Here is a 25,989-nt window from a genome sequence, read left to right on the forward strand (position 1 = left end):
CGTTTTGCTGTGTAAAAATCACACGCACCTAGTGCGTGCGTGTGTTTTGGTTAGTAAATCACCCCCTTAGTGGGTTTTGTGTATTTATTCCAGATCTGTGCAGTAATCCAGCATGCGATTTTTGCTTTGTGCAGGAGCTTCCTGCTATGAAGACCAGTCACTGCTGCTCTTTCTAATTGTGCAGGGTGACTGGTCTTGTATCTGAATTCAAAATTCAGATGGGACCCATCACACTCCTGACCGAATTGTACCCTTAAGTATCAGGTGGGTGCCCTAGTGACAGCAGATGCCTCTGCAGATCAATGTAAAGTAAAGGAAGGTCACTAGCACTCCAACATAATTTTTAGTCAATATTTATTGACCTCTGTGGTGTCACATCATAATAGCGATGTTTCGGAGCCACATGGTCCCTTCTTCAGGCACCCAACTCACTCTTTGTTTGCCTGAAGAAGGGACCATGTGGTGCTGTGCTGCAACTACAAATCCCTTTACACCTTGTAAGACTCTGCACGGGCATGACTTACAGAGGCAGATGCATAATGGGGTTTGTAGTTTCACCACAGCTGGAGGGTTGGAGTTTGCCTACCCCTGCTCTAGATCATTCCTGCAAGAGTTAGATGTACAATGTGACTCTTATAACCCTCAAAAGTTCATATAACCATGATTTTAGTCAGCTACAACATGAAGATATTGCATTGTGTGCTGAAGCATCATTTAAAGCACATTTAGTGTGAGTTTAAAAAAAAACAATTCGGATTTTTCTTTTTTCCCTGCAGATCTTTATATTTGCATTTTTGGTTATACGATTTCCTTCCAGAGAAAGGCAAAAAAAAGAACAAATAACTGTACAGTAGCGCTGTTTCGTCCTGGATATAGAAATTTGTGCCATCTGTTTTTAATTCTCAACTTCAAAGGCCGGTGCATCTTCTTAATATATGCCTTGGATGAAGCCCCTACAAACTGGAATGTATTTAACTCTCCAGGAAAACACCAAACCACAACTAAGTCACAAAGCCATACACCACATCTGATTATACCTGAGAGAACTGGGGTGTATGCCCATGCAGAACAATACGTTTCCTGTTAGCAGCTTGTAAAGTGAATGGTATAGATGTCTTGTTCATGTACTGACTGACTGATAATGGTTCATGGGATTGTCCTCATCTAGAGTCCTTTATTAAAGTATACAATCTGGGAGTTCGGGTTCTTCTCCATGATGCGGTCACGGACCTCTGGTTCCAAACTGGACACTTTCATGGAGCTAATAAACAAAGTAACAGATACATTAATAGGTGACATAATAGGGAAATAATGCCAGTTCACTGACATAATATTAAATTGTGTGTGGGTTAGTAGCCACAGCATCAGTGGAAATGGTTGGGACAATTGTCTCAAAATCAGATTGACATATTTATATAAATTAATAAATTAGAGGTATAATTATCAGCTGGATGAAACCAGACAAATTAGGCAGCCTTGGTCCGTGGTTGGCGCCTGTAATATGTGGCAAAATATTTAAAAGCAAGGTGGTGTCAAAAGCAATAATATTGATGATACCAATGATGGTAATCCAACTGTTCAACTATGGGACAAACATAAAAATGACTACAAGGATAAATACTGGGACCTCAACCAGGCAGGTAGGACCATTATGGCTGCTTTCATACTGGTCCCTGCTGATGATGTAGCAATAGGCCATGCCATACAGTCTATGTTTATACGGAATATCATCCAACATGTAATAAAAAGTTAAAGTTATGATAGAGTAAAAATTTTTTTTTTTTTCAATTTTCAAAGCAAAGGTTAATAAAATTAGAGTATCTCCTTTCAAAATATTTTACACACCTTTTCTGAGGAAACAGAGCACAGCAAAGCGGCGTTGCAAAGACCAAGCTAAAAACAGAAAAAGAACATTTATATTCATACTGGATAAAATTAGCAGATATATGCAACTTTAACAATTATACTGTAGAGATGGAAAGGCAGGTCAAGTGACCACCATGGTTTTTAACACCATCAAAAGGATAATTGTGCAAGGGATTAACCAGACAGGCATAACTTAAAATGTTACTTTACCCAATGGTTTTCTTAATGGGAAGCCACACAACTGGCTATCTGCATGTCAGGGATTCCTACAGTGTGTGGCAGCTTAAAGGGTTTGTCTGTCACTACTGAATCTCATAAAAGTGGCACTAAAGTGATTGTGCAAGCCAGCCAACAATGTCTACAGAAGTAAGGGTAGCCATAAATAATCTAATTATGTCCCGGGCTGTTTTTAAGTTTGGTCAAAACTCGGACTGTTTATGGGAACACACTGAGCAGTTACAATGTTGGAAGCAGTCATGTTCACCAACAGAGATTTTTCTACTCGCTGGAAACAAGTTTTTGGTGCTGGTAGCCATTAACAGTTATTTGCCAGTTGAAATTGTTAGTGAGTTTCTGTAAAGCTGTTACTAATAAGGCTGTGTTTCTACTTGGGTGTCTAAAAAGGATTTTGAGGGTCACAGAAAACAGGAAATGAAAAACATTGGTGTTGACCTAATTACCCCTGATCCTTCAATTCAAAAAATGTCTATCAGTATACAATAGCCAGCTGAGCTAGCAATTGTACACATGTCTGTCCCGATTTTATATAAGAACCACTTTACCAACATTGCCAATGCTTACCAAAAGCCAACTAGCCCGACTTGTACGGGTGCATTCATCCATGGATAACGCTGAGGTATGCAACAAGACAAAAAATAAGTAAATATGTGGTGTTCGTGATTAGGATAAAACATTTTTGTATATGCAAAGAAGACCTTTCAAAAGGAAAAAAAATCCTATTAGGTTAACTATGAACATAACGATTTAGCATACTGTTGTAGATCTCTAACTGATTATTTTCTGCATGCATTAAGAAAGACTGCTAAAAATGAATTCTAAATGGGAGGTTACTGTTTTACTATAACAAGAGTAGCCCCACCATTGTAATAAGGAACATTGTGTCCCTGGCAGTTCTATAGATAAGACAGTTTGTTTGTTTTTTTAATTCTGAACTTCAGCTATAACAATCTAATCATAAAATAAATAGCCTAATAGTAAAAATAAAACATTGCTTTTGCTGCAATACTCATCTTTAGTCCCACATTACTACTTTTTCACCACTAGGTGTAACCAGTCTTCAGGGTTGAATGACAGTCACATCATTCAACCCACTTCCTCTAAACCCAAGCTGTCCTAAACCCGCCCCCTTAGGCTGGTGTCTTTCTGCAGCCTGGGTTCAGAGAATTACTGCACTGAGTGGCGATCACACGTAATTCAATGTAGCAGTAAGGACTTATGACTACCACCATCAGATGATAAAAGGAAAGACCTGTGACATCATCAGACCAGCCAGAAAACAGTTGGCAAAAAGGTCAAAGTCACAAGCACTCCACTGTGAAAACGAGGGGCAATACTCATAACCTAAGGAGATACAGGAAATCAAGAGGACACTGTTATAATTTTAAAAAATTTTTGAAGATTAAAGTGGGAACCTGATGGATAGGCTGCCTACAATTTATCCCTCAAGCTATATGCAAACAAAGCTTCTGGTAATGAAAAATGGAAAATATACATGAGCAGAAAAATCAGGTTAGTTAATCATTTTGGCTGCAGGCTCAAATTTGAAGGTCCATTTTAAATAATATTTTGTACAGTTATTATTCTTTATAAAACAAACACCCATTCAAAACATTGTCTCAAATCTTACCTTAAGAAACGCTCTCTTCTCCAGAAAATTCATAATTACAGGTGGGATGGCTAAGAAAGACAAAGTGACATGAATTAGGTATTCAAAACAAGGTGACAGCTTTGGAACAGTAACAGTCATTCTAAGACTTATGCCTGTTGCATAGTATACTCTGTAGACCATACCTGGACATGATCATCATATAACATAAATATTACTACATCATGAGCGGCATATATATTTCATAGTAGTTCAATTATTTAACACTGTATAAAAATGCCCCTAGGTGACCCTAGCCTTTACCTATCCATTACAGTTAAGACCTTAACGTAAGTTCCCCACCTCCCTACTACAGTCCACATTAAATTGGACAAAGATGGACCTTATTTTCTCAGATCAAAGGTTGTATAGATCCTTGGTTCTCAACCGGTGGGTCGTAACCCAAAAGTAGGTCGCGGCCCCATTTTCAGAGGGTCACCGCATGCCTTCTATTTTTCTAGGTGAGAGGTTCCTCAGCCTCCCCCTAGTGCAGCACTATCAGTTCTCGGGCCAAGCAGCCATTCAAAATATGCTGTCTGGTGCAGAGTGACAGCTTGAGGTGGGGTGGGGTGGGATGGGGCCATCATAGCCACGAGAGAGCTTCATCTATTTGTGCATTGCTTACAGCTCCTTTGTGTGCCCTGTAGAGGTGCCTGGACTGGAGTGATGTCACATTCTGGCTCCCACTACTTCTACAGGGCATGCAAGCAATGAACATATGGATGGAGCTCCATCACAGCACAGCAGTCCACACTGGACCCCAGGCTGAGAATCCACTCAAGTTCTCGTAAGGTAGGAAGACTGGGTGGATGCTGTGCGTTCCATTGCACTGCAACTTGGGTTGGAACTTAATGATCAAGGACACATGTGGATCCTGAGGTTGCACAGGTTGAGAACCACTGGTATAGAGGCTACATACTCATCATCCCCAAGGTCATCATCTTAGGTTTGCTACTTTTGAAAAAATTTGGAAACATCACAGAAAGTCTGTTTCATATGTGTTTATTGATTCAGCTATCTAATCATATGCACCATCTAATGTTGCAGACTATACTTTATGTAAAGATCAATACAATTTGGAAATGAAAAAAATACCTCAAGCCTACCCCTTTCCCAAACACCTAACTAACCCATAAAATTAACCCTTAAAGCCCCATTAAAACTATGGTTTTGTACAACACATTTATGCATCGGTATAAGCATGTTGTGGTGTGGTGTGGTGCGGTGTTGTGCTGCCCCCTAAATCCACATGCACAGCAATGAAAAACTCAAGTGAAAACTTTGACATATAAAATGGCTTAGAATTGACCCTGAATGACCAAATGCTTTGAAATAGAATTGATCTTCTTGCTCTACCTTAGTTGCCAGTGATTGTTAAGCCCTGGATACAGTAGAGATCTAACATTACATTCTGTGTTTATAGAAAAAGGAGATAATTCAGCATGGAGTGTTCTCTGTCTTGCTATAAGCACAGGTAAGAAGCAGGGGTCCACCTTTTTATAAAAGTGGAACATTTGTTTAAATGTTTTCTTTACAGAAAAATGAAATCCAGTTATGTTTCACAAAGATACGTTAAAGTCATCTTAGCGTGAAATCAAGGCTGGTATTTCTTGACCTTTAAAGCAATTTACTAGTCTTTATTAATGAAAAATACCATTAACAGACATGTGCAGTGTGTAAAATTTCAATTTAGTCTGAAATGTCAAACAAGTCAATACAAGTTGGAATTTAGCTTAGTATTTTAACATTTGTTAAGACTGAGTAACCCGTACCCAGTGTATGAATAGTAACTAGCAGAGGAACAGAGTAGGAATCTTACTTACCCATGGCCGGTGCCGCCATGCCGATCCGTGATACTACCACCTGGGCAATGGCTTGCTGGGCGGCCTTTGTGGATTCTCCCAGTCTGTTTCCATTCTCATCTGTAACTGGGATCCCAAATTTCAGTTCTCTGATTCAAAACAAAGCAGAACAGTTTTTAATGAGAAGGCAGATGCTCCAATACGGGATTCTTGTGCCATAGAAAAAAATACAACTGGAATCTGATTGGTTGGTTTTGATGATGCAAACAATTTCGGTCATTAGGGGTCTGTGTGGACAGGCTCTGAACTTGTGTCAATGGGCAAATGCAGCTTGCTTCCAGGTTCATTCTGCTTGCATTTGAGATCAGGTTAGGAGTCTTCTGAGATTTTTCAGAATTCATTGACAGGTGATATTTATTTGCAAAAAAAAGTAACAAATGCACACATATTAATAAAAGAATATTTGCATTTGAACCTGAAAAGCATTGCAACCGAGATCAGTGGTTCCTTCCAGTTCCTTTCAGTTAAAGAGGTTAAAGAGGAACTTTACCCATATCTTTAAAATAACAACAAATACACCTTTAGAAATGTTTAGTAGACATGTGCACCAGCAAAAAATTTGTTTAGGTTAGTTTTGTTTTGAAACAAAGAAAAAAAAATTGTTTAGTTTCGTTTTTCGGATTCGGATTATGGACGAAATTCGTTATTGGACATTAGGGGGGGAAAAAATAACATTTTTTTTTTTTATTATTAGTCTGCAGAAGATGAAAAAAAAAAAAAAAAGCCTGAGGTTCCCCCCCAATTCATACCAGACCCGTTAGGTCTGGTAGGAATATTAGGAGAATGCCAATTCAAAAGCAAAGAAAAAAAAAACATTATCTATTATTCTCCCTGCCCTGGATTAGAACCTGCAACCTTGACAATGGCAAACCTGTGCTCTAACCACTACACTATTGACTCTGAACTTTTAACCATAGTAGCATTTGATATATATGAATGCAATATGTAGCATTTGACGGCTGAGAATGTCAAATGGGCAGAGCAAGCCGTGACGTCATGGCTTGCTTCGCCCATCTGTTGACATTCGGACTGAATGTCGTTTATTTGCGGCTAGTTTTCGTTTGGATCGAAAAAAAATGTTATTAAAGGAATAGTAAAAAATTTACTGTTGGTTTTTTTTTCAATTAAAGGATTTTGTCAAAAGTCTGGACTTTTTACTAACTATTTGATTTAACCCTTTAGTGAATGGGTAGGGGTACAAGTACCCCTTACTCATTCACATGGGAGGGCGGCATCTGGGTGCCCCTTATTTAAAGGGGTACCCCGATGCAAATAAGCTCCCTTGCCCGCAGACCCCCACATACACCGGGTCAGGGTTGTGGGGAAGAGGCCCTTGTCCCCATCGGCATGGGGACACCCTCCCAATGCCGAGGGCACGAATGTCCTACAATGTCCTACAATTCACTGAGAACTACAGTGCCTCTGCCATTGTGGAAAGTGTAGTCTCTCCATTGAGGTTTCAGCTGTGTGGGCAGAGCCGCGTACAGCTGCGCCTAAATTTAAAAAAACTTTAAAAGTTTGTCCCACTAAACAAGCAAGCTCTAGTCCCATTAGCACTGCTGTTTAGGTCAAGGGACGGAGGGACAGCACACATTTTTTTTTTAAATATACAAATCTTTTTGCTTTCCGAAAACTACCCTTCAGGGCTGCCTTTGACACCTGGTTGGCCCTGCTTTCCAAGAACAGTCTCAGATTTGGAAAAAATGTTAACACAAATTTGGATCAGCATGATGGACAGGCAACTGATATTTTTAAAATGTTGAGTTAGAAGCCCATATCCCTCCTCTGTCCAAAAGTATTTATTACGCATATTTATATAGAGCCAACAATTTACACAGCGCACATTGACATCAGTCCCTGCTCTCAGGGAGCTTGCAATCTAAAGTAATCTCTTGTCACATAGAGCCAACTGCAAGGGAGAACCTGCAAACTCCATACAGATGGTGTTCTGACCAGGATTTGAACCTGGGACTCCAGTGCTATAAAGCAGGAGTGCTAACCACTAAGCCATTATAACAAACATACTATAGGTCTGTATATAGCATTCACTGAGACAACACTCTGCAGGAAAGGTCTATCTACACCAGTCCCTACAGCAAGTGGCCCTTGAGAAAATGGTTATAGTGGGGGACAATGTTTTCTGGGGCACAGCTGACTTCCTGTCCATAGAACACTGCAGTCAGGAGGATCTTCACAGCATGAAAACCCAATAATGTCAACAAACAGTCTGCCTTCAACTACTATAAATGTGCTAGAATGCTGAAAATCCCACTTGTTATTATTATAGAAGGAGGAGCGTTGAGAGTATTTGGAGACCACGGAAAACAGAACGCTTGGTAAGATACACAATTCTAAACATGGTAAGTGTGGCTGGAGGCATATGTGGAAGGTTTGTAACTCTGCTGTGTATATGCAACACAGTCTCCTTTTTGTCCTAATCTCTTTAAAGAAGCCAAACCACCTAAGGGACCTGAGAAGGATCTTTGGTAACTGTGCAGTCTTATACCAAAGTTACTCTGGTAACTGTGCTGTACAGTGATATACTGTAGGTACCCTGTTTCTTGTACTGTACAGTCGTATACTGTAGGTACCCTGTTTCTTGTACTGTGCAGTCATATACTGTAGGTTCTCTGGTAACTGAGCTTTACAGTCATATACTGTAGGTACCCTGGTTCTTGTACTGTACTGTTCTTGTCTTGTACTGTACCCTGGTTCTTGTACTGTGCTGTACAGTCATATCCTCAGGGTACCCTGGTTCTTGTACTGTGCATTCATATACTTTAGGTACCCTGGTTCTTGTACTGTACAGTCATATACTGTAGGTTCTCTGGTAACTGTGCTGTACAGTCAGTCATATACTGTAGGTACCCTGGTTCTTGTACTGTACTTGTCTTGTACTGTACCCTTGTTCTTGTACTGTGCTGTACAGTCATATCCTCAGGGTACCCTGGTTCTTGTACTGTGCATTCATATACTTTAGGTACCCTGGTTCTTGTACTGTACAGTCATATACTGTAGGTTCTCTGGTAACTGTGCTGTACAGTCATATGCTGATGGTACTCTGGTAACTGTGCTGTACAGTTATATACTAAAGTTACTATGCTGTAAATTCATATACTGTAAGTACCCTGGTTCTTGTACTATACAGTATATTGTAGGTACCCTGCTAACTGTGCTGTACAATCTTATAATGAACGTACTCTGGTACAGTCATATGCTGAAGGTGCTCTGGTCGCTGTTCTGTACAGTCATACTGAAAGTATTCTGGTCGCTGTGCTGTACAGTCATATTGAAAGTATTCTGGTAACTGTGATGTACAGTCATACTGAAGTACTCTGGCAACTGTGCTGTACAGTCTTATAATGAAGGTACTCTGGTACAGTCATATACTGAAGGTACCCTGGTAACTGTGATTGAAGGTTCACATACCGATCATATCTGGAGAGTGCCCATATTGGATTTTTAGGGACATGAGGATTATGCAGCAGTGATGTGGCGGCAATAAATAGGAAAATCCATTCATAAGGATTTTCTACCAGCAAAAATGAGATTATAGTTTGAAGTTAAAATAAGATGCAGTCACTGGGGGAGATGTATTAACTAACAGAGGTAGAAAACCAGCAGCTGCACTTTACACAAAAATGAATTCTGCTTAATATTAATATTATTGTATTAATACTATCTGTGCAATTTAAAAATAAATCAGAGGAAAGACAAGCACACTGCTTGGTAAACACCTGTTGCTTACCCTTTATTAGATCACTATACATCCCACGTTTTAAGCCCCCCCCATAGTGTTTGGGTAATGATAGAAAAACAGTCAGCAGCGAGATTCAGGTGTGATATGAATGACTGTCAGGTGCTCATTCAGATCGATGTGATCAATGATTGAGGCTGCTGTCTGACTTTGTGATTCGAAGTAAAACAATATGTAATAGAATCCTGTCATGCAGGTAACACCGAAGCTGCCAATGCTGACCTCCTTTCGATAATGCTAATTATCCGGATGTCATCTTCACCCTCAGACTCCAATACTTTCTGATGCAGATCAGGACTACTAAGTGGCCTAGCAGGTGTGCAGTTCAGTAGAAGTTGGAAGTCTTGATCTGCATACCTGACCAGTGCAGAGATTCAAGGCCCGTTCCCACCATAAACAGTGCGCTCCAGAGTGGTCAGCTGCTCAAATGCATGGTATCGCATCCTGGCGTGCTTCCTGCGTTCAGGGGCAGGAGGGAGCGTGGCAGTGCGTTGAAGTCAAATAGACAGCAACCAAGTCCCCCTACCGCAGTGTGATCGCCCGCATGCAATAGTACATGCACAATTTTTTGCGATCGCACTGCGGGTGGGGGGCGTCTGCAGTGCCATTCATATGAATGGCACTGCCACGCCCCCTTCCAGAGCGCAAGGAGACTTTGTGTTTGCGATCCCTTGTGTTCCAGGCGTGGGACAGTGCGATGAGCGCACGGGCTGGTGGAAACGAGCCCTGCAGCATTTTTTCAGATCGCACTGGACCAAAACGCAGGCACTGATGCGCCACGCATTCTGGTGTGGGTCGATCACACTGGGGGAGGGGGCCTCCAGGAAGCTGGCCAGGAGGCGCTCCAGTGCTTTCCAGCAGTGAATCATGCTGGAACGCACCAGAGCTCGTGTGAACCAGCCCTCAAAGTGCTGAAGCCACTGATCTAGCATGACAGCCAGGCAACTAGCATTTTCAGAAGGACATCTAAGCAATGGCAGCCTCCATGTGTTATCTACGACAGTTTTCCTTTAAACCTACAAAGAAAAAATAACACAACTAACACCTGATTGGAAATCATTTCAGTGCAACCAATGTGAGTAACTGAATCTGTCTCGGTATCCACCTCTGTACAGCAGGATTTCATTTGCTATGTGTAATCTCTGAACATGTCATATAATAGAATACATTCCTTACCAGTGATTAGCTTCTGCACTTAGTTTGGTGTGTAATGCCCAATACATTTAGTATAGTAAGCAAACAAAGCAGGGACATAAGAACACTCTTCTGTGCATACTATGTCCATTATGCACTGCATTATGGCCTAAGCTGCAAGAGAAATAAGGCCTGCACTCCCCACAGAGGTGAACATGGGCTGTTTTTCACTCAGCGGCAAGGTCAGAGTCGTGGTCTTTAGCTGGTGCCAGGCTGCCTATGTGTTGAGGTAAAACACTTAACATGATCCACAACACCCCAAACCCCCTTGCAAATTTACTTTAAGGCATATGTGTTTGAAGCCCTTGAAAGAAAAACAACACAACACTAATGTGTGGAATTATGCAAGCTAACATGCTTCTGGTAACCCTGAAAGTTGTAGGGGTGGGCCAAAAAGTTTAACCTATAAAGACAGTTTTTCACCCTTGTGCATGTAATAGATACAACACACAGTCTAGTTGTCAACTACTACTCGCCATTTATTCCTGCTTCTGCCCCACCATGGATCACAGGCTGTGCCAAGATGTAAGTGGATAGACCTTACTCTTGCAGCACCCTGCAAATCAAGATAGTTGCTGTTTTGCATTAATTCTTCAACAGGTTTTATGTGGGTCATATGGATTGTTTTTATAAGTCTGAACACAATAAACTTTTGCCTTTTTTTCAATGGTAACCACCAATGTTCACATGCAGTAAAAGGAAATTACCTTACCGTTGTCTCATAAAAGGGATATTGATGCAGTTGGCTGCTGCGACAGCAGCAAAGGGCACAAAGCGGCCAACCAGGGAGGGCAAATGCTGCCAACAAACAATTACAAATATTTTTAACACACTGGAAATATGTTACCGAAGTACAAGGACATTTACATCAAGACATTAACAAGCCTTATAGTTAGTGTCATAACATGGCTTTCTGTACTGAGAATGATGCACAGGTAGTGGAAACTAAGTCCTTGTAGCTGAAAAGGTTGCCACTGCTGATCTATGCTACTGAAAGTCCTAGATGCCCGACTTTTATGCTGACCTTCTTGCTTTAATACTTTCAGCCACTGACCTAAAACAAGCATGTTTCGGGTCATTGTAAAAACAATCAGCTTGGTGTAAATCATATTATTGTGCAGTAATGTTTGAAAAAAATATGATTCTTATTTGTAATAATGTATAAACATGGGGGAAACCATACAGTTCATTACATATGCAGGCTCTGGTTCCTGCTTTCTAATGCTACACAATGATTTGCCTTAGGCTGGCTATACGCCTTTAGATTCACCTATCTACCCTAAACAGTATGGATGAAGAGTTTCCCTTGCTGACTATTGTATTCAGTAGCCAAAGGGACCAATGGCTGCTGAATACCCCAACAGTCAATGCATCTGAATGGATGTTCTGTCAACAAGTTTTCACCCGACTCCTTTATCAATCGACTTTTGCTGAGCCTGGTGGTGTTGACAGCTCAAATTTATCCAATTCAGCAGATGTCGGACAAAATTTGAGCAGTGTATGGCCAGCTTAAGGCTTGCAATGGAGGAGCAGATGTCTCCGTTAGTCATTCATTTGAAGACATAGCAGGTCCAGTGTGTTTCTTGCTCATCACCCAATGAGAGGAAGCTACACGTGTAAGGTAAGGTGCTCAGAAAGAAGAGGGAAGGCTCTGACCCATCAAAGAGATTTTCCAACAAACAGGAAAATGTCTATGAATAATAACACAAGCAGGGAAGAAAAACCCATTATTACCCCATATTTAGCCCTAGACAGCGGCGTTAGGCCTTTGAATCGGGGCAGGATTTGGGTCTTCATGGCCTGTCTTCATGGTTCACCTTCTCAGTTTTGGTTTCAGCCAGGTCTGGTAGTTTACAAATCTGTATATTATATACAGTTACTGAATTAAATATTTCAGCAAGCATATAAAAAAGGGAAACTCAGATGTTTAGTGACGATTACGGGTATCCTCAACACTCCGACCATTCAACTTGCGCTTCTCAGTGTGGAGATTGAAATATATCCCTTGGAGTTTAGGACGGTGGTGATGCATTTTTTGTTTGCGGCCAGACTGCTGATTGCAGGATACTGGAAATCGGTAATGGTGCCTTGACTGAAACTCTATCAAAAGTGCATTCCCAATGCGAATATGAGAAAGCAATCTCCTATAGAACCCAGTCCAATGGCAGGTTCCAACACCTACGGGAATCCTAGTTGAATTATTATGTGCCTAAGCTGTAGGAAGCTAGCCCCGGTGTTATTCCATAATATATATGCTCTGTCTATTCCATCCTGACCCTTTTTCTTTCGCCGGTCGCACGGAATCGTGCTGACCGATACTCTTTTCCTTTGTTTCCACTTCTCTATTTCTTTCTTTCTCGGTTTTGACTATATTGTTGATTTAAAGGGTCTATATAGATGGCCCATGCCTACCTAAAGCAACATAACTTGTACGTTCTTGGGAATTTAGGATACTTATCATGCATTTATATAGATATGATTTTCCCATCTGATATGTAAGCTTTGAAAGATTTGTACACATTTTATATCTCTTTATATTGTTTGTCATCTATTGCTGACCTATTTCTTAATAAAAATCTATTGTTTAAAAAAAAAAAAAAACAGGAAACTCCACAGCCCGACTCCAGCCAAAACTTTTGATTTCTTTTCAGATAGTGTGGGAAGTTTGGTAACCCTTTTGGGCAGATTAAGAAATGTGTCAAACATAGACACAGACAAAAACATTTTTTTAGTTTGGAATGGTTACAACATCCAATGAATTGACAATGTTTACTACTGTCCATGCTTTCCCATATTTTGTATGGCTGTCACAGGGACAGGAAGTGAGGAGAGAAACTCCCCAGTAGGGTCACACATAGAAAGAAAAAAACAATCTCAAACACTTCCCCACTATATCCAAAAGTTACATAACAAATGGAAAATGCAAAAATTGTATTTAAATACAATAAAACTAAAAACACTGTAATATTCCTTTTTAAGCTATTCATAGCAGCCAATTCAATTGCAAGTTCATCAGCTTAGCCTATGTATAGTTTATACCTGATAAGGCTGCAATATAAAAGATCTACTGACAAATATGGCTGTAAAGGACAGCTGTGGGGTTAGGAGTGATACAGCTTAGCCTATGTATAGTTTATACCTAATAAGGCTGCGATATAAAAGATCTACTAACAAACATGGCTATAAAGGACAGCTGTGGGTTTAAGAGTGATGCATTTTATACAAAACATAGATGATTACCTTAGTCAGTGACTTCAGACCCAGCGCTGTCACCACAGCCCCTGTAGTAGCACTAACATATGCTGTTGCTAGCTGGCTGCAAGAAAATGTAAGACAATTATAAGTAATATCCTGGTATGTGTACAGAATGCTTAGCAACTGATACACTATTTGTATTATTATCATTATTATTATGAAGAAGAATTTATATACTGCCAACAGTTTGCAAAACACTTTACTAAATAAAGTGAGACCATCTAGTTACATTGCAATCTCATACAAGAGGATTAGAAGAGCCCTGCTCATGAGAGCTTACAATCTAAAATGGATAGAATTTAAATTATTGTTAGACTCTTAAGCTAGCCAGCCTTGGCTTGGCGCTGTTGGCTCCACCCGATCAAAAGCTGTTTTTCTTTAACCAACTTTTGTGGAAGGCGCTGGATGGAAAATTATTGGCTGAACATTGGCTAAACAGCTGAGTAGTGGCTGCTGAACAGAAAAGCCTGCAGTGGGTATCCCTCCATCCGCATTGTTAATTGTGGATGGGGGAAGCTAACGATTTCTTTGGTTCTTTTGGTAGAACTGAATGAAATAAATCTAACTGTGCATGGCTAGCCTTATTTATCCTATTCTTTTAGCACTTCTGATGCACCCAGGCTAACAAGTATTGATATAATTCAATGGCAGGGCTGCAGATGGAATACTGACTTTCGGTTTCAGAGGAGGGACTACTGTGCATGAGCTTTCAAAATCACTTTGTTCTTTGCTTGTATTCTTCCATATAAGACAAAGTGAATGCATGGTAAATGTATTGTAAACACGTGGACTGATTTACTAAAGGGGTCTACAGTTTCTTAACTATTCACTTCTTTCATCCAATCAATGTGCAGAAGAATAAGTAAACAGGATTCTGCATTTCAGTGATTGGATACCTAAGGTGAATATTTACACAATTTATCGTGTAAAGATTCTCAACTCCTTTAGTACATCGGCCTCAAGGTAAACGCATCCCATTTACATCCCAATATACAGTATATACTAACCCTAATAGAACCTTAGATTTCAATATATTGTTTTTTTTGTTTTGTTTTTATTAAGTATGCACAAGCATTTCAAGGTTCCTTTATGCTCAGCTTGAAGTGTTTTTGTTGGTAGTCATGTCAATTGCTTCTAGAGGTCTGCAGTTGTAATGATGTCATTGCTGTATCTGTTCTTTGGAAAAATGTGCATCTCTGCAATGTAGTAAAACCAATAATTTGGGTGCAGTCATGTACTAAAAGGCTTATGTTTGGTCATTAGTTTACCTGGTTGTGATTGGTGCGTCTCCACTTCTGTTGGTGTAGTTCACAATGGCATTAAAGGACTGATTCACCCACTGCCAGAATATAATTGCTGGGGTTGTTCTGCAGATAAAATAGAAACCAACAGTTTATTTCAACTAGCCAGGAATATAAGTCGCGTATTATAAGATGTATTTTACTCCTCATTAATGTCTTACTGTATGACACTTGCCATATCTTTTCTAAAGCTTTAACCACTTGCCATCCGCCCGTTGTAAAAAAACGGACGGACGGCACTGCTTGCGCGCCCCCTGGCGGGCACGCACGGGCAGAAAAGACCCGACCAAAGCAAACACCCGTTACCGGGTGTTTCACATGTAGGCGATCGGCGAGGAATAAATGTCAGTCAAAGTACCACAGCTCTGAATACTGAAAAATGGCCTGGATGGGAAGGGGGTTTAACACCGCGGATGTCAACTGGTTAATATACTGTATACATGTCAAGAGAGAAATAAGGCTTGTTGCATAGCTGTTTGCGCCTTCAATGCTTCAGACCTGTAACAGGCATACAGCAAATAAAAGACAGAGAAAAGTCAGAACTCCTTCTCTCTAGTCCTGTACTGGATCAGTGACTTGGAAGTCATTAAAGGTAATGAACAAGCATGGCAAACAGCCAAGTAGTATTTTCTGAAAGAGAGGTCAGCAACGGCAGTTTGCATAGCTTCTCAGTATAGGCTTCCTTTAAATGATATTGCTGTCTAGATTATCTAGATGTAGGGATCTCAAAACATGAAATGGTTCTACTTGTGCCTACTTATGAAACACTAAGGAAAATATTTCCTTACCATATTTTTACACTAATAAATGCATGATAGACTCAAGTATTATGGGAACAAAATCATATAACGAACAAATAGTTATTTTTCTCATCAAAAATAACTACACTACATTAGATAAAGCCTGTAATAGCTCCATTTTTCCTTTCTTTCAGTTTTTGCAAATTAAATCTATAGCTATTTATCCTTTAATATTTCTTGGCTTCATGGATGTCTGATGACATACTTGTAAAATGTAAGCATGCAGCCAGTTATGGTCATGTTCATTGGAACTTGTGCAGACATCCTTCCTATCAAGACCATCTTCTCGCCTGTATCTGGATGAAAAGCAGAGTCGTAGATGTATTTTGCTCTCCATAGTTGGTCTTCAGTTAGTCCCGGTGTTGGTATTCTGTTTCTGCAAATCAAAGATGTATAAAATGCAAATTATTATTATTATTATTATTATTATTATTATTAGGGGTGCACCGAAATAGAAATGTAAAAACCGAAACGAAACCTAAATAAAAAAAATTGTCAGGCCGAAACCGAAAAATAATTTTTTTTAATTTGTTCAAATTTAGTAAACATTTTATTTTTATCTATTTTTTTATAAACTTTTTTTATTTTTTTATATTTTTATTTATTAATTCATTTTTTATTAATTATTTGTTTTTGTACTTTACTTTTAGGGGCTTCGGGGAAATATTAGGGGTCTAAACAGACCCCTGATATTTCTCTTTTAAAATAGAAAAAGAGATTGAGAACACAGAGTCCTCAATCTCTTTTTCTGTATCTCCTGTTATCAATTAACAGGAATCCTCTATACTGAGTGTTCCTGTTCATTCATAACTTGAGAACATTGTGTGTTTACTATAACTACAACTATGAATGAAGAGGAGGTGATTTAGATCACTTCCTGTTCATTCATAATTGAGGATATAGTAACCATACCATCTCCTCAATTATCTACAAACACTCAGCATTCACGGATCGCTGAGTGTTTGCTCTTGCTCTCCTCTCTGACACGCTGTCACAGGAGGCTGAGCGAGCAGAGCAGGGAGGAGAGCTCAGCCTCCTGTGACAGTGTGGGCTTTCTCCGCCCCCACACCGCTCTGCCGGACTGTGATAGGCGGCTGAGCGGTGTGGGAGGAGAGACACTGGCCGCTCACAGCGCTCTCCTCCCGCAGCGCTTGGCTGGCTGTCACTTTCTCTCCTCCTTGCTGGGACACAGAGCAGCGCCCAGCGGGGAGTAAAGAAAGCACGGATGTGCCGATGTATCGGCAGGAAAATGGCACTTTCGGCATTTAGCCAAAAGTGCCATTTTCGGCCGATATGTTTCGGTGGCCGATATATCGGTGCATCCCTAATTATTATACAGGATTTATATAGCACCAACAGTTTGCACAGCGCTTTATTATCAGTTCAATCAGCCATAAAGATGCAAAGCAAAAAGCAACAGCTAATTTTGAACCACAGGTGTAAATTTGGTAATACACGGGTAGATTTTTGTCAGAACATTGAAAAATGTCATCATAGACTTGACGAATGTCATTTAAAATTTGATTTGATTTTAACATTCAGTTTTGGAAATTAATGGAGTTTCCCGAATGTAAACCACATTGACTGAAAACATTTCCGTCCTGCTTCTTTCATGTTCTGCATCACTATGGTTAAAATTGTTTGTCAATTTGATCCTACTAACCATTGGAAAACCAAGTGAACAGTGCAAAAACAATTTAAAAAAAATTAAATTCTAACTGTGTATAACCAGCTGAAGTATACTTTATGGTGCCCCAGTGCTCCACTGCAATGCATACAGAGAGTTTAATTGTTGTCAATGTTATTGTTCTGCTTAGGGAGGATATGGTCCTCTTTATAACTGTGAGTTGCTGGAACTCACCAGAAGAACAGAAATTATAGGCAGCTGCACAAGCCCACCCCCACCCACCCAATGTCGGCAATATGCTTTAAAGCTTAGACCTCATCCACAGGAGCACACTGAATGCCATTGGCACAACAGTGTTTCAACTCCCAGGGTCAGTTTCGATCCAAAATGTTGCATTTTTGTGATGAAATGATGCTATGTCCTACTGCTTGTAAGTGTTATTCTACTGATTGACACAAGGAAGAGGATCTTTTCTTATCAATTAGAGGTCCCCTGTGCTGATTTTGCAGTAGTGGTAACACTATTGTAGCCCAAAGTAGGGTGGATTGTTGCACAGGGCACTTCATGTGGGAAGGTTTGCTATTGTCCACTTTCCTTTGTAGAATTGATAGGCTAGGAAACTACATGTCACCTTACTCATTAATATTGTTTTCTTTTAAGAAAACTATGTGCTCTACACTAATTAATTGAAGGCCCTCTATAGACTCTATATTCCAACTTTATAGATTCTTCTGCTTCCAATATTTTAAAATCCAAATCTGGTACAAACCAATTTAAGGCCCCTCCATGCTACATTCAATTTCAAATATCAACCTCAGCAGGGCTTGCTCACTATAAATAAGTGCTAAATATACTGTATAGTGTTATTGCAACCCCTTTGAATGTTTTAGGTTAGTTTGCTTTTTATAGAATATAAGCAAAAATCTATTTTTTTAAAAATAAACATTTTTCGTTTAGTTAAGCTGCCAGTAAATGAACCTGTAATTCTCTACAATGTTCTTTGCATCCTCCAGCACTTTCGGTCCTAGTAGCACATTGCGAGGATCTGTCACCATGAAGAAATGTCGGGCTCTTCCTTCAAAAGTGCTCTGGTCCCATCGTGGTTCCTTAATGTTGATGTTGAACGGAAGGTCTTCAGGCATTGTCTGGAATAAAGATTAATAAGCAAGTCAAGTGAGTTCATTCTCAAGTAGTTGTGGTAATGTGATTACCAGGTAGCTATAAGGTCAAGACTGCTGTTAGTGCTGACTTCTCAAATAAAACTTTTGGGTTAATTTTATGAAGAAATGTTTTTACAAAGTTTCTGAGCCCACAGCAATTCAGAAGTTATAATTCGCTATCTTAACTCCAGAAATGGAACTGTCAGACAAATGGAATGTCTGGTTGATATGGGTCAATGCTCTTTGCACTTGCTTACTGAATTAGCCTGTTAGGGTTTACATGCGGTAATATCTGTGCAGCCATCATACATAAAGCAATTTACTGGCTAACAAAGGAAAATAAAGAAACCCTGTTTTCGGACTATTACGGACAGGTGCATTAAGCTGTTTATGCACAAGCAGCTTGATCCAAATTATTCTTCTTTTTCTCATCTGTGTAAGGGCCATTCATGGTGATGGCCAACTCTGACCAATACAGACATTAGGTACTTACAGGAAACATTTCTATAATAAGGGACATGATAGCTATAGGCATATGAAACCCAAGTACATGTACCATTGTTTCCCTATAGGACCACGCCTCCCATCCTCACCATTTCAGATTTCCTGGCTTTCAGTGCTGGAGACAGCCCATGCAAAAGCAGATAATTTGCATTTTATAGTCAAAAATTGGTCTGTATATGGGCCCCTGCACTAAAGGCACTGCCCACTACTATAAAATCTCGTTGCTTCCCTCATTAAGACTGTAGTGGCCCCCAAATCCTCAAAGCTCTGTATAAAACTGCAGCATCGTGATTTTTTGTGCTAAGGAAGAGAAATCTGTTAACTCCTACACACATAGTTAAACTTCTCATTTTTTACAGACCTTTGCAGTGTGCCAAAACAAGTTTGTTGAAAGCATGCCCAGACCATTTTACACAGACTTTCCATTCCAAGCTTTTTTATCCCGCAAATAAAATCAATTTCAGCTTTCCCAGAACTGTGGGCTCAGTAACTCTTTCTGCTGAGAAGTCTATGTAAATTAAAGCTGCAAGCCCAGATATCCATTAGTCGTAAATGAGTATGGCTTATAACTATTATATTAATTGATCACTTTACTCATGAGCATGGTCATATGCCTGCTTGCCAACTAGTTAAAGGAGTTCTCTTTAGTACATGCAATTATTATAGTAAGGCAAGGAAAGAATTGCACATGTTTGGTAGCTTCCATGGAAAGCTCCCCTTTATATGTAGAGACCGAAATTCCTATGATTGACCCAAGATAACATAGCATGTATGCAAAACAAAGAGAACTGCACATAATGCCTGCTGTATCCTGTGATTGGTGGACATGTGGCATGTTTCTGCGCACCTTATTACCAGTGTTTGGGTTGCCTAATTGTTGCTGGCCAGTCATGTACAAATTATCAGTCTCACAGGCCTACTATATCATCCATGGGACAGCTACTTAACCACAGTGCTGTGCTATATATTGCATTTAACATAGAACCTTATTGCAGGTGCTCCTTATCATTCCTACATTCCTAGTACTGAGAGATCCTGGTACAACCCTCCCACCCCCAGATTACCCTCCAGATATACACTAAACACAGGGAGTCACTTGCTGGGCACTGCCGCTATTCAAAAAATACCTTGTATTTTTTTAATGACCTCTGATTGGACAAAATGAAAAGGAGGTGCAAATGACATCACAATCCCCACCTCATCCAATCAAAGAATGCCTTGTGTTCATTAGAAAAAAAAAGTAAGGCGTCTCTGAACGACTTCCTGTGTTCAGTGAGCAGAAGAGAAACCGCTGGAGCAGCACCCGGCAGATTGAAACTTTTACTGTATGTAGCACAGACTACTACATTGGTTTCCAGAATCCCCAGCAGCCCTCCAGATATAAGATATGGTACTTACATCGAGCCCTGCTGAACCAATGCAAGTTTCCTTAAAGACTATTCCTGGAGTTCCCCTTTTACAAGTTGGATTTCCACTCACTTACTGCCGTGCTTCCAGGACAGGAACTGAAGGGATTCTCCCAGTGGACATCACATACGGTACATCATTAAAAAAACATGAGAGCCTCACTATCCCACACAAACACATGCACACACAATTCCAAGACTAGAAAAAAAAAAGTTTGAATGGTATTTACACTTTAAATACTCTAAATATTTAAATACAAATATCAAAATAATGTAAATAGATATTAAGAGTTCAATATATATTATTCAGTTTTTTATTATCATCTTAAAGAACAAATACGGTGGATTCAAGACCGCAGTCGCCAAAATCTCGGATTGTCCCTGCGCAAAAAAGGACCTATGCATGTCATATAATCACAACGAAACATATTACGCTGTCTTGTGATCAATATATGTCCTGTTTCTATGACAACTGTGAACTAGAGCCTGAGCTTCCCAGCTCTCACAAGGAGCACAAGGAGGGTGGTGTCAGGTTTAGGAAAAATTCCTTTGTTTGTACGTGTTCCAATGATGAAGAACGTTACAAAACAATTGCGCTCTCCAGACTCTCACTGTCATGAACAAGAAAACGTTCAGCACAAAGTGTAAGATTGCTTCCTGTAGAATGCACACAAAGACAGTAAATAAATAAGACTTTACGTTTACCAGATATGAAACCTCTGAGCGGTGAATGTGCATGGAGTCTTTAACATCCTGTTGAGCAGAAATGTTATGACTAACTTAGTTTTTTTTTTCATTTGGATAATTTGAGTCACCCGTGCCAAGACCCCACCCTAACTGCCAGCGCCGGATAATGTGGAAATATTTATCTGCTTACAAATGGCTTTTTATCCTCAAACCCTCGCATATGACTTGTGCTCTATTGCAAAACCAGTCCTAATAATAAATCTGCGTTTCAGTTCCTTTACGTATATGTGGTTTAAAATATAATGCAGTCATTAGTGTTGATGCGTATCTTTTTTAATTTTAATATCTTATTTTAGAACATTATATAAATAATGCATTGATATAATACAATATATATATATATATATATTGTATCTTGCATGCAAAAAAAAGACACTTTGCCTGATGAAGGGACCCTGCAAGGTTGGATTTTTTTTTTTATGTCAAGCTGAAGGCATACCAAAAAAGATGATATTCTGAAGCTGAATAGTGTGCGGACAACATGTCCTCTTAAATGCATGCAAAAAGCCACAAACACCATCACGTATGTGCTATTTTATAACATGCTAATCGCACCGCCTTTTAGGGGCACCATACACCTTACAATCTAGCTGAAACAATCTTTTTACAATCTACTTTAGATTTACCAAATTTATGTTATATGAGGACCTACCTGATCTATCCATTCAATTTATATCCAATCAGATAGTAACTTGCACAAGACAGTTGTGGGTAGATCTAAAGAAGATTATACAACGTAACATGAATGAGGAACTTCAGACCAGTGTCTCTCAACCTTTTTTCAGTCTGGGCACCCTTTTAAAAGTATGCAAAATCTCAAGGCACCCCAGTCTAACATGCGAAAATCGTAAATGTAAAAAAGTTAATAATTATGTCTGGTTCCATCCCATAATCAATATCACACCCTTATCCTTGACAAGGGTCTGTTAGGGGTTTAAAGGGAGACCCCAGGCAAAAGAATGATGACTTTGGCGCTTCCACCTTAACATCGGAGCCCCCTTTCACATTGGAGTTCCTTGTTTTCACATCAGTGCCCCCCTCCTTTCACATCAGATCCCCCATCCTTTCGCATCGGAGCCCCCTTCATATCACATCAGTGCCACCCTCCTTTCACATCAGTGCCACCCTCCTTTCACATCAGAGCCCCCCTCCTTTCACATCAGAGCTCCCCTCCTTTCACATCAGTGCCCCCCCTTTCAAGTTATAAAAATGTTCAATAAAAAATTTGAAGGTCTTTCATGCATACCACAAAGGTTCATCTGGGCTAATCTGATGTTATGTTTTATTGTACATTCCCCTTGCAACCTTCAGGTCTGTTCAATAAACTGTACTTCATCATGTGATACAAAAGGGATTGATGCAAACTATCATTTTGTCTTGTGACAGTCCCCTTAACACCGGCTGATGTCCAACTGACAGAAAATTCACGCCTGGGGCTACTAAACCCTGTGTAATCCCTTTTTCTAAGAACAGCCCCAGGAATTAAATTGCTTGAGGAAACAAAGGCTAAAGGCGATCTTCCAAATATAGAAGAATTAGAATCCTCTGTCATTATCGTAGACATACAACTACTTCCCCCACTCTGTGCTACCTGTGCTTTAACCCCATCAGTGCTATATCTCAGCAAATGAAGCATTAGATTTATGTACAGCAGTCCAGCTTTTTGCATGCCTGTATGTTAATCCACATGACTGCAAAGCACTGGACTGCTGTGCATACAGCCAGACACAAACCAGCCATTGTATAGAATTGTAGAGGAAACACTTACGCTTTTCTACGTCCTTGCTCAGAAGTCAAATGCTACACAGCATCCAGTGACAGCAGTGACCTCTCAATGACATCACCAGCTTGTACTGTACATAGGAGAGAGGACAACCTAACTTGCCAAGCCGCCCTCCCTCTCTGACAGCCAATGCATTAGTATGAAAAGCAGAGATAAACAGAAGGAAAGCCTGTGACTGGCTGAGCCGGTTTGCTGTCAGTGGAAACCTCAGTAGACGCAGTGGGAGTGTGAAGCACTCACATGGGTTGGCTGGCTAAGAATAACTGGCTTACATGGGGGAGGCAGGGAGGCTGGTTGGGACCAGCTGCTGCCTGATAGCACATTGAGAGTACTGTGGGTCACATGAAACATGTGGAATATCTTATTTCAATGCAATTTACTGTTGGACTAAGATATGAGTTCAACTGTAAGAAACATAAATGACTGTCGGTTAAATAAATCCTGCGAGAAGGGAAAAAAAGACTGTTGGTTGCACCTTTTTGCAGGCTATGTGGACTCTGGGCAACCAGGAAACACAATGGAACTGTGACAGTTATTTTAACCTTCAGTGTAAATAAGTTAAATACATAAATACATTCCAGGTACATGAAAACGAAAGCTGTTCAACGTCTGACTGTTTGTTTTCTTTCTAAAATCCCACTGAATGGAGCTACATTCTGAGTAGAAATTCCTGTCCCCTGGCAGCAGCTGCAGAGTGGGACTCTTGCTCTCAGTGGGCAAGCAGCAGTCTCTCTGCAAAGGTCCAACACATCCGCTGCTGAGTCAGAGCCAGCAACTCTCCAATCAGTGGGATGCCTGAGGTTTGCTGATTGCAAAGCTATAGGTCTGCAATCAGTAAAGTTCTCTATCCATCCAGTCCTGAGATTTCCACAGCTCTACTACCCTGGGGAACTGATTTTTATCTACTGTAGTAATACCGCTAGATAGCCAGGATAGCGAAGCCAGGGCCGGCCTTTGGGGTGTGCGAGTACAGGGAACCATGGCAACGAGGGTGCTAGGCGGCCAACACACCTAGTTGGGGCGGCAGGGAGTAAAGGGGCGGCACAGCCTGCAGCTTCTCCTAGGATCCCCGCTGCTCCCCTCCGCCTGTATGGGCAGAGGCAGCAGGTATCCGAGGAGAAATGGAGCACTGCAGCCAGCAAGGGGAGCAGAAGAGGGAGCTGTCATCCAGGGTGGCCGAGCAGTGTGGAAAGAGACGCTCAGCCAGGATCTGACTGGCAACTGGTTAACAAGGTAACTTTGGGATGCTACAAAATGAAACAACTCCTTCACTTTGCCCCTGTGTATGCATGATATGTGGCTGTCGAGGAATATATTTGATATAACGTTTTTGTGTATGGAGTTCAGCTTTACATTTTAACATGGCCCTTGTTGACATTCCCAATGGGAAGTGTTCAGTTTCTGCTTTGGGAGAACTGTCACAGTTCTGGAAGAAAAGTTTCTGCTATAAGTCCCTTCATAGCAACAATCGGATTAGAGATATTTTCTGTCTTCCACTACGATTTACTGATTATATCTTTGAAGTGTACGCAGTTTACTGAGCAGGGGGCTAGCTTAAGCAATCTAATTTCTTAATATGACTCCAACAGACAGGGAAATAACAAAAAGCAGTACCAGTATAAAATGTAAAAACATGTCCAGTTATTTATAAGCACTTCAATAATATTTAACCTTTTAGTTTGTTTTGTTATTGCATTGGTGAGAACTGTTTACATTAGTCCTTCATCTCATGAGAGGGAAAGAACTGTGATTGACAGCAGACAGATCTTGTATTTGTTAGTCATTGCTAGGTCACAAACACTGTTTAAAGCATAACATTGTAGAGCTATTGTGGATCCTTCACAGTCACCTAGCAAAATGTTTGTGAGCTTCTCGTCTGTAATTCCAGGGTTATGTGTATTCTTCAAATGAAGCTTGCCATGAGCTGTATTCAGAGACTCTCATTTCTGGCATTTTTCTAAAAATTCTAGCTGTCAGTCTGTTGTGCTGATCCTCTGGCTTCAAGACTTTCTAAGCCACCTGGAAATACTAGGAAGAGCCAGGGGTTCTGACATCATCCACAACAAGGCAACATAGGCAGGAGCCAAGGGCCCGATTGAATGTCCAGGGGGCCCAGCTACAACATTCAAGCTCTTGCAGAAAACCAGAGGGATAGTGCAAGTGGTCAAAGCTGTGTGCCTTCCTGTACCTGTCTGATGCCACATTATTACTATAGCCTATTGTCTATAGTCATGTTATTACAGACAATGCAAACAGGTTGGCTTCTCTGTCTCCATTGTGATCCTTATTAATAAAGGAAAGGGGCAAAGTTCCCACATTGCCTAGGTTCCCATTCTTCCTTTCTGTGACTTTACTTGCTCATATATATTTTGGATTTTGGATTGTAATTGTTTTGAAGCCAAAGGTTAATTATAATAGCCAGGGAACTAGCCATAGGAGGAGGCCAGTAATGGCAGCTTCTTTATCTCCTTACCACAGGTTTTACTTAAAGGCTTAGCCTGTCTTTGTGACCAAGGTTGACGTCCCACTCATATTTGTGGTGCATCATGAAATGTGGTCACATTCCCCCACGTCCCACCTCAAACCGCACCCCACTTCCTGATTTAGGGGGCTGCTCCGCAGCATTCTATTTTATTTTTAATTCAATGCAGCTGTGCATGACTCTACCTGCACATCTGTAACATCCATTCACAAGGATCTATCACCACAGCAGAGGTAGATAGATTGTAGATTAAAATGGAGCATAAGTACAGTGACTTCACTGCACTTAAAGTGCATTGATTACTACTTCCAGCCCTATATTGGTAGGGCCATACGGACCAGTGGCTGTGGAAAGAGTCTG

The 25,989-nt window shown here is 40.4% G+C and overlaps 1 protein-coding gene across 1 annotated transcript; it reads right to left on the reverse strand.

Annotated features, from left to right (window-relative positions):
* Window positions 1-940: 940 nt before the first annotated feature.
* On the reverse strand, window positions 941-23,241 carry SFXN3 (sideroflexin 3). Its single transcript, XM_018553403.1, has 11 exons — window positions 23,133-23,241; window positions 18,526-18,692; window positions 16,126-16,296; window positions 15,088-15,186; window positions 13,805-13,880; window positions 11,277-11,362; window positions 5,575-5,702; window positions 3,734-3,783; window positions 2,668-2,717; window positions 1,846-1,893; window positions 941-1,261 (listed from the first exon to the last, which is right to left on the reverse strand). The coding sequence occupies exons 2-11, from the start codon at window positions 18,687-18,689 to the stop codon at window positions 1,165-1,167; spliced, it is 969 nt and encodes a 322-aa protein (XP_018408905.1). The 5' UTR covers window positions 18,690-18,692; window positions 23,133-23,241; the 3' UTR covers window positions 941-1,164.
* Window positions 23,242-25,989: the final 2,748 nt, after the last annotated feature.

Source organism: Nanorana parkeri, unplaced genomic scaffold (assembly GCF_000935625.1).
Source record: "Nanorana parkeri isolate BGI_ZX_2015 unplaced genomic scaffold, ASM93562v1 scaffold119, whole genome shotgun sequence".
Lineage (NCBI taxonomy): Eukaryota > Metazoa > Chordata > Amphibia > Anura > Dicroglossidae > Nanorana > Nanorana parkeri.